This window comes from Orcinus orca, chromosome 10 (assembly GCF_937001465.1).
Source record: "Orcinus orca chromosome 10, mOrcOrc1.1, whole genome shotgun sequence".
NCBI lineage: Eukaryota > Metazoa > Chordata > Mammalia > Artiodactyla > Delphinidae > Orcinus > Orcinus orca.
The window spans coordinates 84,139,756-84,157,971 of NC_064568.1; the positions used below are offsets into that span (position 1 = coordinate 84,139,756).

At 41.9% G+C, this 18,216-nt stretch overlaps 1 protein-coding gene across 3 annotated transcripts in view; it reads right to left on the minus strand.

The window, feature by feature from the left end:
• Positions 1–17,437, minus strand: part of LOC101279885 (zinc finger protein with KRAB and SCAN domains 4) — a 94,026-nt gene extending 76,589 nt beyond the window's left edge. The window contains exons 1-6 of one of the 3 annotated variants that reach the window (XR_004480136.2): positions 12,001–17,437; positions 10,468–10,615; positions 8,700–8,782; positions 7,605–7,728; positions 5,551–6,584; positions 511–4,266 (exon numbers count right to left, since the gene is read on the minus strand). Coding sequence is in view for 1 of the 3 variants with exons in the window: in XM_004286089.3 (XP_004286137.1) it covers positions 5,722–6,584; positions 7,605–7,728; positions 8,700–8,782; positions 10,468–10,615; positions 12,001–12,423 (1,641 nt within the window). In the remaining 2 variants the exon portion in view is untranslated. Of the gene's footprint in view, positions 1–510; positions 4,267–5,239; positions 6,585–7,604; positions 7,729–8,699; positions 8,783–10,467; positions 10,616–12,000 lie in introns of those variants that run through there. The other 2 variants (XR_007469890.1, XM_004286089.3) reach the window with 2 other exon arrangements.
• Between the last annotated feature and the right edge of the window lie 779 nt (positions 17,438–18,216).

Genomic DNA, 18,216 nt, shown 5'->3' on the forward strand with positions numbered 1-18,216 from the left:
GCGTCTAAATGAATAAAATGGAGAAATTAAATAGAACCAAATGAGGTCATTTGATCTAAGTAAAATTTTAGTAATGTGATTGAAGGAGACAAGGACTGGCATGGTGCCCTGCCATAAACTATGCTACCTTAGGAACTGGCAAATAGGAGGGAGTATTAAAAATGAATGGTCACATGTATGGTGAAAATATCACAATGGATAAAGTATTACAGATTCTCTGTAAGTAAAAATGTCATATTATATGTAAAAAAATATTCTTTTGGATAAAATTAAGCCACTTAGTATTAGATGGGGTTTTCAAATATTGATTGATTGATGGAATATCTCTTTCAGATAATATATGGGAAAATTAGTTTTAGAATATAGTTTTGTTCCTTAAGAAAACTATTATCTAGAACAGGGATTAGCAAACTTTTTCTGTAACAGGCCAATAGTAAATATTTTAGACTTTGTGGACCAAGAGACAAAATTGAGGATATTACATATGCACTTATATAATAAGACAGAAAACAAATTTCCACACATTTTTATTAATGAAATATAATTATCTTATTCAAACTATAATAATTGAGTACAATTTTTCGTAATACAGGTCTTCTGATGGGAAGAATGAAAAAAATTTTTTGAGAAAATAACATTTTGCTTAATTGGGGTGCTGCCATTGTAGAGCAAAAGCAGTGCCATAGACAATATGATCACATTTATAAACTAACTCCAGAGTGAATTTTTCTAAAGATGACAGAGGCCCAAACATGGAGAGAGAGCTTTTCTCTACATTTCATTTTAAGGGGCTTTTTTTCCCATTAAGAAGGAATGTTACCTTTTAAGGAGTACCTTGTTGGTGCTAGAATGTTTCTCTTTATGGTTGAACAGGTATTTCTGCTGATGGGGAGGTTTGGTTGATGCATAATGCAGATACACAATGCACAGTAGAGGAAAGAGAGGAGGCCAAAGAGCAGAGAAAAAAAAAATTTTTTTTCTTTTGGCCACACCACGTGGCATGAGGGATCTTAGTTCCCCGACCAGGGATCGAACCCAGGCCCCCTGCAGTGGAAATGCAGAGTCTTAACCACTGAACTGCCAGGGAAGTCCCCAGAGAAAATTTTTTATGTTTAAGTTTTCCTTGTCTTGCCATAAAATATGAATTTTATTTCACAAATAATACAAAAGAACAAGCTGGATCAATTTCCAGATTCACTCATTTAATAGGAACTCTGCTAGGGGCTAAGGATGCTCTGGTAAGCCTGTCATTTATCTTACACATATGTCTCAGCCCTTCTATACCCCCTGCTGTAGCGGGTCTGAAAGGCTACAAACTTCATTTCCGAGGATCCCAATGCTGATGGGCAGAATTGGTGAGGAACAGAGGGAAGAAAACGGTTAAAATTTTTAACACTTTAGTTAATACCTGAAACTATAGTTATTTTCTGACAGCTTGGAAATTATGCAATGTGTTAGTTGTTTAAGAATTCGCTCAGATGAAAGGAATAATCACATGGTTTATTACTATTATACAAATAAGTTACATTAGGGTTGTTCAGATTTTTTTTTCCCTAGACCCTTAAAAATCTTGAAGTAGCTTAGAAATTTGAATAAAAATGGGAATTTGGAAAGTTGTGCAGAGGATTTTGGATGACAACCCAATTCCTAATAAACAAAATACATCGAACAGGCAGGAATACATCACAGTATTCAGCCATTAATTGGGAAAGGAGACCAGAAGCACTTGCTATGTTCAAATTCCAAGGTCTTAGATTGATGTGGTAAACAGAAAGGACTTGCTAATGCTACAGACAAAGTGAGAAATGTGGGTAGATGCAGAAATAAAAGGATATTTCTACAATAAAATGTTATGTTAACAAAAAAAGTCCACAGGAAAGTAGTCATCCCCAGATATTTCTGTAGCAGCAACTCCATTTAAAACGTACAAAACAGGTACCACATTTCAGAGCTGACTGAAAAAAAGTTCCTGCATTTGAATTCGTCAGACCCAATTTTAGCTATCACAAGGAGTAACAAAAGATAGACTAAAAAGTGTGTTTAGAGAAAAGTAGATAAGTTAAGTTTACTGAGTAAAGTTCTCATTATGAATAATTGAGATGGAACCACACAGATGATTTGGGACATCACTACAAGATAAGATCAACACTGTCACACGCTTGTGTCAGGACACTTTTTTTAGAGAGCCTTTACTATTAAACAATTGTCATTCCAATATATAGAGGTTTTGGCTAACAAAGTGTTTAACCTCCATTTCTCTATCAATATTAACGTTTTCAGATTATTTATCCAGCACTTCTTATTTGTATGAGCAGATCCTCGCAAGCCTGTGAGGTAAGTTGGCACTCCTACTATCTTTTTTCCCACTAAAGGAGGAGAAAGAGGGACTTCCCTGGTGGCGCAGTGGTTAAGAATCTGCCTGCCAATGAAGGGGACATGGGAAGATCCCACGTGCCCCGGAGCAACTAAGCCCGTGTGCTACAACTACTGAGCCTATGCTCTAGAGCCTGTGAGCCACTACTACTGAGCCCCTGCACCATAACTGAAGCCCGGGCGCCTAGAGCCCATGCTCTGCAACAAGAGAAGCCACCACGATGAGAAGCCCATGCACCGCAACAAAGAGTAGCCCCCGCTCACCCGCAAGTAGAGTAAGCCCGTGCGCAGCAACGAAGACCCAACGCAGCCGGAGAAGGAAAAGAAACAGAATCTTTTGCAGGAATACACACATCTTTACCAAAATTAAGAACCCATCTAGGAGGGCTATTCATCAAAAATCTCTTTTTCTACCCAAGTAGAAAAAATAGCTATAATTAGTTACTTATTAATGAAAAGGAAGAAGAAAGAAAATGGGGGATTTCAGCATTGTTTCAATTGGAGAAGTGAAGTATTGGATTGGCCAAAAACTTCCAAAACCCCAATGAACTTTTTGGCCAATCCAACAGAATGGCTAATTGACACTAAAATTCCTAAATACAATTTTTAAAAGCATGAAAAGTGACGTTTTATTCCACTTTATATACTGCTTATATCTAACTAAGCAGCTTATTCTATGGGGTCTAATTTCATCTGAAAATAATTTTTTTGACCATCCTTTTAAATAGGCTAGAGTTAAACCCATTTTATAATTCACTTACTTATAAACACACATTTGTTATATACAAAAGTGGGGTGTCTAAAAGACTATCAGCAAAGTAACTTTTTAATTATACAATAATGCCAGATAGTTTCCTAAATAATATTTTTATCATAAAATGTCAGTGGCTCCCCAGTGTTACTGAATAAAATTTCAACCCCTTGCTCTGGCATTGAAGGCCGCTACAATGTATGTATCTCTTCAAACTTGCCTTAGTTACTAAATTTGACAAACTCCTTTAGTCTTTTCAGCTAACATGTCACCCTGTCCATGCAATAGCACACAGCCAGAAGTAACCTTTCCCTCCTCTGAACTTCCACAGCATTCAGTTCACCACTCACAAGTTATTTACCATGGCACTGTCTTATTTTTATGTGCAAGTCTTATCAATATTACTATACTGAAAGCTTAAGCCCAAGTATGTATGCATGTGTGTGTGTATGCTTTATCGCTTTCATTGTCAGGCATAGTAGGCACTCAAAAGTATTTTTCTATAATCTTTCCTTCCTCTACGGAGAAGTCTTTTAGGTTTGGAAGGAGCAGAAAGAGTGAAAGGAGGTGCAGTGGTCCTTTGTTGATCTCAATAAATTATACTTATTAAGTGTATAATGTTTTCTGGTTTGTAAAAGGCTTTATATGTATCTCTTTACATGACATAAGAAACAAACACCAAAGAAAAATGAACAATGTTTAAGATCAGGGCTATTAGCAAATCGTTAGGAAAAATAAAGATAAGGAGACAAGAGGAAATGGCTAGCTTTGCGGAGGTAACAAAAATACGGTTAATTTAAAAGGAAATTTTAAAAGCCTAGAAAAGATTAACTGGAGGACGTCTACAGGATTTTAGAACACTAAAGTTTTAAATTATACTGCAACAAGGGGATAATGAAGGCAATGAAAGATTGTAGGGAAATGATAAAGGAAGAGCCCCACCGTTTGCAAAGTCCCTAGTCAGCCAGGGGTACTTCAGAGCAGGAATCCAGCAAGGGTACTTGAGAACAGAAGAAAACGCTATGCTGGGGACGATTTCCTCAGAGGCAGAACCCATTCTTGTTAAAGCTGGAAGCTGGGGACGGGCACTCAGGCACCTACGAAGAAGGTAGCAGTCTCTGAAGAACTTAGCAGAAGGTGATCTGGGTGAAAACAGGAGATATCGTGAAATTCTTGAGAGTCTTGACTTCACAGGTTGATACTTTGAATGTTGTGGAATTGTTTTGGTCAGATACCCAGGACTCCCAATGTGTTTCTGAAAAGATACATTTTCTCCTACTGCCCATACTTGGCTCTATCAACATTGGCTGCCTCTGACCCAATCTCCCTCTCCCCAACCACAGGGCAGTTTTAAAAACATGAACAATACTTGTTATAAACGTTTGGTGTGAATCCTCTGACCTGGAGGGAGTTTAAGCTTAGCTGGCATGAGCTTTCATGCACACTTGGCTTTAAGTTGGGAGAGAGGGATATGGATGGTGTCTTGGCACTTGGTTAGGCCCAAGATAACCGAAAGGTGAGAAACAAGCTGTTGAGGATCATAGGATTTTTTTTTCTTAATTTAAAAATTTTTTTGGCTGCACAGCCTGTGGGATTTTAGTTCCCGAACTAAGAATTGAACCTGGGCCCTCAGCAGTGGCAGTGTGAAGTCCTAACCACTGGACAGCCAGGGAATTCTCGCATCATAGGATTTTCATCAAGATTCATAATAGTTTTGATCTGACTTGATAAATTGATTTTTATTTACCTGAATGTGAAAGGTTTCCCCCTAAAGAGTAGCAAATTAATTAATTAATTGATTAAAATTAATATGAACTAATGTAGTTAATGTTGACTATAGACTGGAATTGTACAGATGGAGCAGTCTCACAATGTCTTAATGATTAAGAAGCTGTTTAAGGCATTCTTACTATAACTACTATGCTGGTGAAGAAATATGGATTCCTCCACCCCAACTCTGACAATCTTACATATTTGACAATAAATATACTAGAATCCGAATTTAGATAAATATTCTAGACCCAGAATCTAGAACCTCAGAGAATTAGACAAACACAAATGGCCTTAGATAGTCCTCAGAAATCTAGACAACATTAGATTTTCAGAGCTATGAAGGTCGTTTCACTGGTATATTTAATAAATGTTTATAGCACCTGTATGCAAGGCACAATGGGGGTATAAGACATCATTGATCCAACCAACTGGTGAGGAATTCATTATAGGCAAAATGAACAGTCAGAGCAGCAGCCCCCCAAATCAGAGCCATCCACCCAGGAGACGTCATAAAGTGCTGGCCGAGGGTGATTAATTAGCCAGTCTAGAAGCCCATTTAAGTCTAAAAGGTGAGAATCATTTCAGGTCTGACCTCTTCCAGACAACTCTCCCATAGCCTCTTATCAAACAAGTTGTTTTTTTTTTCCAATCACCTTCTAAGATGTAGAAGATAATTCACCTCAGCCAGTCTCTATTTCTAACAAACACCTGATGATGTGTGGGAGTAAATAAAGCCCAGCTCACAATTTTCTAGTCAGCAAGGGCTCCAGGGTGGCTTCAGTTCAACGAGGAGTGAGCACCAACTCTGGCATATAAGACATGGGTCATGGAGACAGAATTTTTTTCCCAGCGTGGCTTCTCTGATGTTGAATAAGGTATGAAGTTCGGGTGAAGCCTTTTCCGCATGTATCACACTGATAGGGTTTCTCACCAGTGTGGATTTTTTGGTGCTCAATAAGGCTTCTATTCCTAGTGAAACTTCTCTCACACTCATTACATTTATAAGACACGGGAGCCTCAACATTTTCCCACTGGCTTCCCATCCTCCCCTGACTCTCCCAGGTCTCTCCACGGTCAGGATTCTGAACGTTTTTATCGCCGTGGATCCTCTGATGTCTCAGGAGATGTGAATTGCGCCTAAAGGCTTTGCCGCACACATTGCACTGGTATGGCTTCTCCCCAGTGTGGATCTTGCGATGTTCAAGGAGGCTGCAGCTCTGGCTAAAGGTTTTCCCGCAGTCATCACACTCGTAGGGCTTCTCCCCGGTGTGAGTTCTCTGGTGTTTGATAAGGTTTGAACTGTGACTGAAGACTTTGCCACATTCCTCACACTCATATGGTTTCTCCCCAGTGTGGACTCTCTGATGAATGACGAGGGCAGAGCTCCCGATGAAGGTCTTGCCACACTCCTCACATTCATAGGGTTTCTCCCCAGTGTGGATTCTCCTGTGCTTAGTCAGGCCTGAACTCTGAGCAAAAGTCTTTCCACATTCATGGCAATAATGCCGCCTATTCCCTGCAGCACTTTTCTGCTTTCTTTGTAACCTGCCCTCCTGATCACCAGCTTCTGCACGTGCAGGAATCTGGCCAATGGCTTCACCCAGGTGGCATGGCATCTGCCCAGACTCTTGTCCTGGATGGTCCTCGTCTGGAGGCAGGTCCCTGATCTTCGTCTGCACTGCACCACCTGAAAAACAAATGACCAGCAACTGTCAATTACGCCCTGCCACAGGGGAGAGCTTCGTGATGAGTCCCAGGGAGGCAAGAATTATAGAGGTGTATACATGCCATGGATGAAGATTTAAGTATTAGAATAAAGATGGGAACAAAGGGGGAGAACAGGGGTGCTGGGGAGGGAGACCTGAGAATGAGAATGGGGCCATTGGAAGAAGGCTACAATCTGGGAATGGAGAGATTGGAGGGAAGGTGGTGAGGCCTGAAGACTGTGCTGGGGATAAATGCAGATGCTCTAAGTTCTAAGAAAGTAAGGCGGGGCCATGTGCTTAGGATTAGATACTAAAAGGGCTGAGCAGAAGGTGACAGTAAACAAGGCAAGTGAAAGGATTTCTAAAATGTTCTATGAGAAACAGGGAAAGTAGGAACTCAGAACTCACTGACCACTGGAAGGTGCAGTCATCTCTGGCTGCACCCCAGGCAGAGGCAGGGTCTGCCAAATAAAACTGGCATCAGTGCTGGGAGATCTGAGCTGGAGCCCCCACTGTGCTGCCAGTGAGCTATGTGAACTCAGACAAGCCAGGCAATCTTGTGCGCCTCTGCACTGCATGCTCATCTCTAAGGCCAGGCTCTGCATTCAATCTCTGGCTCACTTCTAGCTCTCACTCAATGGTCCCATGGCCCACTTCCTGAAGAGATCCCTCAGCTCTCCTGCACTATCAGGGCTAGCAACAGGAAGGGAAGGGGAAGAAATCAGCATTTACTGAGTATCTACTATGAGCTGGACCTGTACTAAGGGCTGTACCTCCTTCATCCCACTTAAACTGAACTGACCAGGACACTGGCAGGACAGATAGAAAAGCAAGGCTCAGAAGGGTTAATAAACTAGTCACACAGCTGGTTAGTAGTTGGGATTCAGAAATGGTGGTTCTAATTCCAAACATAATTCAAACAGTTTCTAACAGCCTAGTAGATTCTAATACACAAAGGAAGCCAGGAAACCTTATAAGAAATCAGTGCCCATTAGTCTTACCCAAGGAGATCAGGCTGCCACAGTTCTCCTGCCTTTCATCTCTGTAGAAGTTCACCTGAGATGAATCCAGCTGTGTCCATCCAGGAGTGAGGGTCAGGGCCACATCTTCCATTTTCAGCAGCCCCTGAAACAGTGAGTAATGCCATGTAATTCCTCTTGCCCAAAATCACTCCCAAAGCTGGGTACATGCAATGAAGGAGCATCCCCTTTACAGGAGCTCTTTACAAAAAAGCAAGTATGGCATACTTATGCCTACTTAACCCTATCTCTAATAACATCTCTGTCAAAAAAATAACCATTAAAGGAAAGAAATACACACATTATCAGTACTTTCACATAAACATCTAAACAGTCCAGAAGGTGAAAGGTTTGGAAAAACAAGGGCCAGTGCAGTGAAAGGAGTGGAACCATATCCAAACTTTTCAAAATATTTGTGGTGTGCTTTGGCAAAGTGGGGATGGGGGCTTATTTGTATTAATGATTTTAAAATACAGTGAAATCTAGGTCTGAGGTGAGGAAAAATCAGGGAAAATAGGTTCTACGGAGCCTCAAATACTGAGATCTTCAAGCAGGACATGAAAGACTGGATAAGAAATTAAAATCCAGGTTAAGTAAAGACTATTCAAATTGTAATATTAAATCTTACACTAAAAGCACATGCCTTATCTGTTCCTTCAAGTTTAAGTTCCTAGAGGGCAGCGGGCATGACTCTATATCCCTCACTAGCAGCACAGTTTATGATACTTAAAAAAACAAAACTACATCACCATCACAACAAAATCTTCAGTTTGTATTTGCTAAATTTCCCTTGCTGAAGAGAAAATCTCCTTGATGAAGGAGCTGACCAAACAGATGGCTAGGAAGAGCAGGGAAGCACAGTCTCCAAGCTAGGAGTGAAACAGGAAAATCTTCTTAAGTGAATACCAAAATAATGACAGATGATGATTAGCAACCTTGGGATAAATGAGAATACTCAAACTCCATGTAGATCCAGGATGAGGGTGGAGGAGGCATGGAGAGAAAGGGATCTGATGGGAAGCCCATCAGCAGTGAAGGGTGCTGGGTGCTGGGGGAGGGACAGGGGTTCCACCTCACCTGGGACTCTGGGGCAAGCCTGGCGGCTACCACTTCATCTCCTCTGCAGCGCCCTCCAGAGGCAAGCCTAGGAACCTGGAGAACTAAGAAGGAAAGAAGCTCTGGATGAGATTGACCCTGACATTCAACCTCCCTGGCATTCAGCCTCCGTGAGCCGTGAAGTCCAAGTTCAAAAACTGCATAAATTCCCATAAAGAAGTTTATACAGTGTGTCTTTCCAAAATTCCTGATCCCTGGCAGCTCAAATCCTATGGCCTGAAGAGATGTGATGTACTCCACAGATGCACAAAACAATGGGCTGGATCCTTGGTAAGAAGTGGTAGCAACATAAAAACAAAACAAAGCATTCCATCTGAAGAGTCTTTAATCTTGAATTTTGCTGAGAGAGGGAATAAGAGGATTTCTGTGGTTTCTTTTTTTGGCCGCACCATGCGGCATGAGGAACTTCCCTGACCAGAGATTGAACCTGTGCAACCTGCAGTGGAAGCACGGAGTCTTAAGCACTGGACCACCAGGGAAGTCCCAAAGATTTTCATTGTTGTTAAAAGTTCTTTAGTAGCTCTTTGGGTGCTTTATTCTTTTCTTTTCTTTCTTTTTTTTTTTGGCTGCATTGGGTCTTCGTTGCTGTGAGCAGGCTTTCTCTAGTTGTGGCGAGCGGGGACTACTCTTCGTTGCGGTGCACAGGCTTCTCATTGTGGTGGTTTCTCTTGTTGTAGAGCACGGGCTCTAGGCACATGGGCTTCAGTAGTTGTGGCACACAGGCTCAGTAGTTGTGGCTTGTGGGTTCTAGAGCGCAGGCTCAGTAGTTGTGGTGCACAGGCTCAGTTGCTCCACAGCATGTGGGATCTTCCCGGAGCAGGACTCGAACCCGTGTTCCCTGCATCAGCAGGTAGATTCTTAACCACTGTGCCACCAGGGAAGCCCTGGGTGCTTTATTCTTTAGTTCTGAAAGACTAAGAGGAGTCAGATAAGGCTGGGCCCAGAAAGGAGGAAATGGGAGTCTGCCTATATAGAACTTGCTCAGATTTGAGAGAAGTAAAGGGGAACTTTAGGTTTTCCTATGAAAGGTGAACTTTGCTGGAGGCAGTAAACAAGTTAGGTTAGGCTAGGACCTCTGTTCAGAAATAAAGATTTCCTGTTGGCTGGTGTATCCCAGTGTTGTTTGTCTTGGAAATCTGCCCAGATGTTCACAGTATGTGGGGAACACTCGGGAACATAAAAGTTTCCTACTGAGTGATTTTCACCCTGTTGTAAGTGACAGGTTTAGAAGATTTATACTCTTTGGTTTGTAGAAATCCTACAATTCTGGAATATTCTGACTGGCTTTACATATTCTGCCTTATATTCCTCATAGCACTCACCAATATCTGAAATCATATTAATTTATTTGCTATTCTCCTTACTAGAATGTAAGTTCCATTGGAGGAAGAAATCTGTCCTACTGACAATGCTATCCCTGGTACCTACAACACTGGCTACCACGTAGGGAGCCTCCAGAAATATATGTTGAATGAATGGAGATCACTGTGTTGCTACAAAAATCAACTCTTTCCAAACACCAATTTTAATAAAGTCTTATTTACCCTGTCTAGGTTTGGTTAGGAAAGCTTTCCACTATTGTTTGAAATTTCCCTATTAGTCTCAGTCTCAAAGTAAAGTAGATCTGCAAGGGGCATATAAGACACCCATCAATAGATCTTGTAGGTGATCCTTAAATAAAATTGGTTGGAGTCTGCAGAATTCATATTGCCCAGAAGATAATACTCACTTCTGTCTGGTAAGGAGTGGGATCCCAGAGATTCATGCTTGAGTGGAGCCTTTCTTGGCTGGAACTGGGTATTTCGTGACCTCTGAGCTGGTGTCAACACTGCCATCTTGCAACAGAACAGTTCTTGCCCCTGGTCACCACCTGGGACCTAGAAGTCATTCATTTATTTATTCATCAGACACTTCTATCACACTCTCTATGTGCTAGTACTTTCTATTTCCCAGGCACTATTTCTAAGAGCTTCATGAATATTAAGTCACTTGATGTAGAGCACAACAACCTTATGAGCTAGGTACTTTTATTATCTGTATTTTTGTAATGGGGAAACTGAGGCACAATGTTTAAGCAACTTGCCCAAGGTCACCCAGGTAAAAGCAGAAATGTTAGGATGGGAGCTCAGGCAGAATGAATCTAGCGCCCACGCTCTTAAGCATTACTCTGTACTCCCTCATTACATATATTTGTGCTTTTATGAAAACTCTTTGGGAATTGGGGCTAAGTTCTCAGAGAATACTAATATGTTTTCTTATCTAAAAAATGAAAATAATAATTTCTAGCTTATAGGGTTTTGGAGACCAGCAAATAAGATTGCAGTGTGCGAAATCACCTAACACAGGGCCTGGTACATGGTATGTCCTCATTAAATGAAGGTTTCCTTCCAGACATTTGTCATTAATTAATTTTCGAGTCACTTTCATAATAATTAGCTCATGTGCAGCTTAGAATTTCCCATATCTTCTGTAAAGAATGAAGAGCCTGAAGCTGAGACTTGAGATGATTTTTCTCTATTACAGGGCTAAGGGGCACAAATGCCAACTCAAGAACCTTGGTCTCTGGGTCACGGGTTAGAAGTCTTTGGTCTGGTTATGTACATGCTGAAAGGAACACACAAGGACACAGAATACTGCAAAGGGAAAATAGACTCATACAACATTCAGGAAGGTGCAAGTAAAAATGAGCCCTGGGGTTTCTAACTTGTGGTCCACCGACTCCCTCCCACGTATTCCATGAATGTGAATAGGAAAAATAACTATTTTTACTAGCTTCTAAGCAAAATTTAGCATTTCCTTCAATTATGAATGGAAGCAACAAACCAAGGTGTTATAAGCAGTACACAGGAATCTGTCACCAACTGAAACTGCAGATGTTCTCATACCACATTACAATCAGGTAAATGTCAAAGTCATTCATCGCCACTTTGAAATTATACTAGTTATTAGGCCTGTCTCTAGATGTTAATATTTAGTGCATTAATTTTAAAAAGCACATATATAACTTTATAATACATTTAATGCTTTGCTAACTGTATTTCAATATAATTGAGTTCTTTTTAATCCTTTATATTTTCCCTTATGTATTTAAAAAATACTATTATGTGAAGGAGTCCAGGGACTTCACCTTACTGGCAAAGAGGTTCAGGTACAAAAAGAGACTGAGAACTTCTGGATCTTAAAGAAAAGCCCCTCACTCTGATCTGGAGATTTCAGGAAGAAACAGACCACAGCTTTCAGAGGCTAAACCTGTTCTCTCTACCTGCGGCATCGGCTCATCCAACTGCTTCTCCAAATACTCCAAGAGCACCACCACCTCCTCCCCGCTCTCCGGATGCTGCTTCCGCACCCAGCTCTGCAGGTCCCTCGGCAGGATGGTCAGGAACTGCTCCAGCACCAGCACTTCCAGGATCTGCTCCTTAGTGTGCACCTCTGGCCGCAGCCACAGTCGGCAGAGCTCCCGGAGCCGGCTCAGAGCCTCGCGGGGCCCCTCAGCCTCCGGGTAGCGGAAGCCTCGGAAGCGCTGGCGGGAGTGCTCGGAGCCCGGAGCTGGGCTGCCTGGGGCGACCGCCTCAGCAGCCAAGGCGGAGGCTTCCTCCTTCTCCACCTTCACGGTCAGGATCCCGGTCCGGTCCTCTGCAGACTGGGCGTCCAAGGCTGCGCTTTCCTTCGATTCTCTAGCCATCCTGGACCAAGGCAGTACTTGGGCCTCAGTCTAGCTGGGAGTTGTATTTCTTCGGAAAATTCTTGAAAGGTGGGAAATCACAATTATACTGTAAAACTGCAGTGGTCCCCTTCCGCGTGTCCAGGGGCCCAGGACACCCCTGGGGCGCAACTTCACAGATTGCCCCCTGTAGTCCGTGCCTTTGCAGCGTCCTCCTCTGCACCCCACCCCGAATCCCACAATAAGTAACCCCAAAGGATGTCTTGGTGGAATGAACAGATTCCAGATGCTGGAGAAAAATTGAGGATGGGGCACAGGAAGCCTCGGTGGGAATCAATGCCACTTCCCGGGCTCTCTAGGAAGCACCTCTCGGTGGTTGTCCCCGAGTTAACCCGTTAGCAACCACGCCCTTACCTCCACTCAAGGGAAGCAGTTAGGGGAAGGAGAAAAAAAGGATGACAGGCTCTGTATCATAAGAAATAAGACTAGATCTTTCAGTCCTGTAAGAATGCTGTTGTGCCCCCCCCCCATGCTCTGATGTAAAGCTTGACTACAGAGCTGGCATAAGATTGACACTAAAATTCAGTAGAAAGCAGAGCTTCCTCAGAGCACCAGGCAGGAGGACATGCCCTTTCTCTCAGAAACATCGAAGACCACATCACCAGGCACTTGCTTGGAGAAGCAGTGGCTGCCCCTGGCTCTTGCTCCACTCCAGCTGCCATTCTTCCTTCCCTTTCAAGGCTAAACTACTTGAAGGAAAGCCCTCCTATCTCTGACTCTAGTCCTCACCTTAACACACTGTAGGCGGCAAACTGCCAACAAAGACATTGAGATTGCTCCTGCAAAAGTAACTAGAGATTCTGTCCCTCTTCCCCTCCACACACAACAGCTACCACTTTGTATTTTCCATGGCTTCCTCTCAGGCAACCAGAATTTCCAGGCTTCCCACTATCAGAAACTCTCTAGTCCCTGGCATCAGGGACCATACTATCTTGGGCTTTCATTCTTGTTTCTTTCCAGCCCTCATTTATGGTCTGGAATAGTGGTTAGATCCGCCGACTCTCAAGCCAAGTTTCCTGGGTATGTAATCTTGGCTGTACCACGTACTAGCTGGGTGACCTTGGTAAATTACTTATCCTCTCTGTGCCTGACTTACCCAATCTATAAATGGGGATAGTAACAGTAGATAGTGATGGAGGAAATTTTTGCCTGTTGAGGTATGGGGAAGTCATTCTGACTTATATGGTGTACATCTGTTCTAACCATTAAAAAAGAATGCATTTACCATATTGTTCACAATCTCCACTTTGAAGACAGAGATAAATCCCCCCCCAGCCTGCCCATGATGCCAATGCTATTACTCCTTCAAAGATAAGGGTCCCTTCCCAGACACCAAGGTCATGCTGACTCGCTGTGTATGTGCTAATCTGTCTCTTTTGAAACCTTGAAGGAATGCACCCGTCATGTTTGATATTTGTTCTTTGTTCTGACAAGATATGAAACTGTGGTTCGGGCATCCAAAATGGAACCGGGTAACCATTGTGCATGTGGTTTCAGAAATGTTCCTGCGTCACTGAGAACCTGAATTTTCTAAACTGTATCAAACTCAAGGACACTACCAGCTGTTCTCAAAACAATATCTGCTAGTAGCTGCCAGCTGCAACCTTAAGGTCTCAAGGTCTCCCCTTGTAACTATGTAACCCATTTTGGGCCCCAACCAACCCTTGCTTAGCAAGTACCCTTACTTCTTGCCAGCTCCAATCCTAATTTATTTATTTGGCTGTGTCAGGTCTTAGTTGTGGCATGTGGGATCTTTCGTTGTGGTGCATGTGCAGGCTCAGTAGTTGCAGCATGCAGGCTCTCTAGTTGTGGCACGTGGGCTCTAGAGCACGTGGGCTTAGATGCCCTGTGGCATGTGGGATCTTAGTTCCCCGACCAGGGATCGTACCCATGTCCCCTGCATTGGAAGGCAGATTCTTAAACACTGGACCACCAGGGAAGTCCCCTCCAATCCTAATTCTTGACAATTTGTGTACAAATTGTTTTTTGCCTACCTAAGCCCCTGCCCCCCATTTTGTAGTCTGACAGAACACCATTCAAGTGCTTCTTGAATCCATGTCTCTTGGGTTACAGTCCTCAGTTTGGCTCAAATAAAACTCTTTTCTATTATTATTATAGATTGTTTATTGATTATTGCATTGATGAAAGGGATGTTGTGAGCATTAAGGTGAGTTTTTGTGTAAAGTGCTTAGAACAATGCCTGGCCTATAATAAATTAGGCCTACCCTAAAATGGAAGCCCCGAGATTCCTTTGAACCAGGCAGGATTAGATTTTAAGCCAGAAATGACTGCAAAGTTATTTTGGTGGACCAAGATGTCAGTAAGTCCCCTTTCTACCCAATGGAATACAAGTTTGGTAGAAGTTCATTAAATGGAAGAATACCATGCTGATACCTTCCTGAGTTATTTTGTTTGTTTGTTTTTATAAATTTATTTATTTATTTATTTTTGGCTGTGTTGGGTCTTCATTTCTGTGCGAGGTCTTTCTCCAGTTGTAGCGAGCGGGGGCCACTCTTCATCGCGGTGTGTGGGCCTCTCACTGTCGCGGCCTCTTGTTGAGGAGCACAGGCTCCAGACGCACAGGCTCAGTAGTTGTGGCTCACGGGCCCAGTTGCTCCGCGGCATGTGGGATCCTCCCAGACCAGGGCTCGAACCAGTGTCCCCTGCATCAGCAGGCAGACTCTCAACCACTGCGCCACAAGGGAAGCTCCCTTCCTGAGTTTTTATTCCCTAGTTTTTGTTCCCTCTGCAGTTCAAGGGATAACAAAGAGATAAAACTTAAGAAAATGAGAGATGTCAAGGCTGTTACAAAGGAAAACTACTAGAAAATATTCTTCTCTTGATGAGCTGCCACACTAGGTACAGGGCACTGCCATGAAGCATTGGCAAAATAAGTGAACCTGAATCTAGTTTCTAGATCCTAATGCCTTTGTATAGGTGAGATACAGAAGCAAGTTAAGCAGTTTTCAAACACCTCAGCACATTAGGATCACTGAGGAGCTTTTAAAACATCCTGATACCTTGGCTGAAACCGAAATCGATTAAATCAGAATGTCAGAGGGTGGGACTCAGGCATGAATGACTTTAAATATTTCCTAGGTGATTCCAGTATGCAGCTGAGTTTGAGAATTAATGAATTAAATGATACTTAAAAGAAGTAATCAACCAAATCCAGAATGTGGGACATTCTATATTCTATAGAACAGAAGATTCAGGTTCTTCAACAAATAAATGGCATCTTTCAAAAGGGCAGGGGAGAAAGGGGAGCTGTCATATATTAAAAGAGACTGAATAGATATACCAACCAAATGCAACGGTAAACCTTATTTGGGCCCTAATCAGACCAAAACAACTGTAAAATGGCATATTTGAGACAACTGGGAAAACTATATCACAATGGCATTAAGGAATCACTACCAAGTTAGTTGCCATAATGATACTATGTTCATGTTAAGAAAAAAGTCCTCATTTGTTAGAAATTCATACTGAAATTTGTACTTGTGGGTGAACTGATATAAGGTCTAGATTTGCTTTGAAATACTCAGAAAGAAACAGAGGAAAAAAGAAAATGGTGCAAAGATGAGAGTTGTTGAAGTTACGTGAGAGGCAGAGGGGGGTTCATTGTAATATTCTCTTTACACTTATATGTTTGAAATTTTCCATAGTAATTTTCTTTTAAATTAAACAAAATCCTACCTTCCTTCCAGAATAATTCCATCCAAAAGGCAGGGCCAAAGGAAGTGGGAGAGGAGGTGGCATCCCAGCCCAGAGTGAGTTCGGAGCCCCAGTGAGTGAGAAGAGTGTTCAGAGGGGTGAAGGAAGGAAGCTACAGCAGGAAAATTTATACTGATATATTACAACTACCTACTCCACAGACCCCATTCAAGTTTCACCAACGTAAGATCTGAGGTCTGAGCCCATGAGAGGAGCAAGACGACATGGGGAAATTGATTACACACAGGAAGGATTAATCAATTAAGTAAATACACAGATATTGGGAGCCAGATTCCTCATGTCAGAAAAGGAGTTACAAACATGAAAAAGAGAAAGGCCGAAATGTATCCTGTGGTATTGGATTGGAATTGAAGGTATCAGCATGAACTCAATTCCCAATATCTACAGTTACTTATAGAAATAAATATAGATGTAGGCATGTAGGTGTATACGTGTATATACAGTATTTGATAAATAGCACTGCAATGTTTTGATATAAATGGAAAAAAAAATTTGGTTGACAAATAAAAAATTACTTCCAGTTGTTTAAAGACTTAAAAGTCAAAAAGGAAAACTTTCACACTTTTAGAAAAAAATTAGAAGCATTTTTTTATGCTCTTGAATAAAGCAAGATTTCTTTTAAAATACACAAACTGCACAAAATGTGAAGGAAAAATTTCGTAAATTTGACATCATTAAAATTTAAAACTACATCAAAAGACACTGGAAACAAGTAGAAACTACAAACAGAAGACTGACAGAAGATATTTGCAAGCCATATGATCAACAAGGATCAATATACAGACTATACAGAGAGCACTAACAAATAAACAAGAAAAAAGCCAACAATCAAACAGAATAATTGACAAGAACCATACACAGGCAATTCATAGATGTGGAATCTGGAATGACCAACAAACATAAGCAAAGATCCTTAACCTCATTATTTACTAAGAGAAGATAAATTTTAAGCCATTTCATACCCATACCTCAGCAAAATTTTGCAGAGTTTCAATAATATTTGCTAGTAAGAATGTGAAAATTTTTGAACTCTTGTACACAGCTGATGGGTGTGTAAGCCGGTATGCTCATCTTAAAAAGCAATGTCAGGGGCTTCCCTGGTGGCGCAGTGGTTGAAAGTCCACCTGCCGATGCAGGGGACACGGGTTTGTGACCCAGTCCGGGAAGATCCCATATGCCGCGGAGCGGCTGGGCCCATGAGCCATGGTCGCTGAGCCTGCGCGTCCGGAGCCTGTGCTCCACAACATTGAGAGGCCCGCGTACAGCCAAAAAAAAAAAAAAAAAAAAGCAATGTCAGGGACTTCCTTGGTGGTCCAGTGGGTAAGACTCTGTGCTCCCAATGCTGGGGGCATGGGTTAGATCCCTGATCAGGAAACTAAGATCCCACATGGCACGGCCAAAAAAAAAACAAAACTATGTCAGTATATACTGTATAGTAAAGTTGAAAATGATATACACATGGACTTAACAGCTTTAAATTATTTAACCTGTAGGAGTCTTGTACATGAACAATAATGTTAATTGAGTCACTTTTCTGAGCCAGACACTGTTTTAGATATTCAGGATACAACAGTAACAAAAAAACAACAAAGATTTCTGCCCTCATGGAGTTTATATTCCAGTGGGGATTAACAAAAAAATAAACTATGAGAAGAATAAATACATAAATTTTAATAGGACGTCACGAGCACAATGTTTTAAAAAAAGGAATAAAAGAATAAAACAGAATTAGGACAAGACCCTGGTCATTTTTTTACCAGTCTATTCCTCAAGATTGTTTATGTAGCTGGTAATCTTGAAAGATGAGATAACACATCCCAGTGGTCAATTACCAGGCTTACTTACTGCTTGTTATAAAAGCTGAGGATTTCCTAAATTCAGGCTTCCCTGGATGCAGCATAGGCATGTTGTGTGTAGAGCATCCACCTGAGCCCATCATGTCACCTCCTTGGGACTTGGGGGCAAGGGCAACTGATGTAAATACGATGATCTCATGCTGCTTGCTATCTATGAATAACA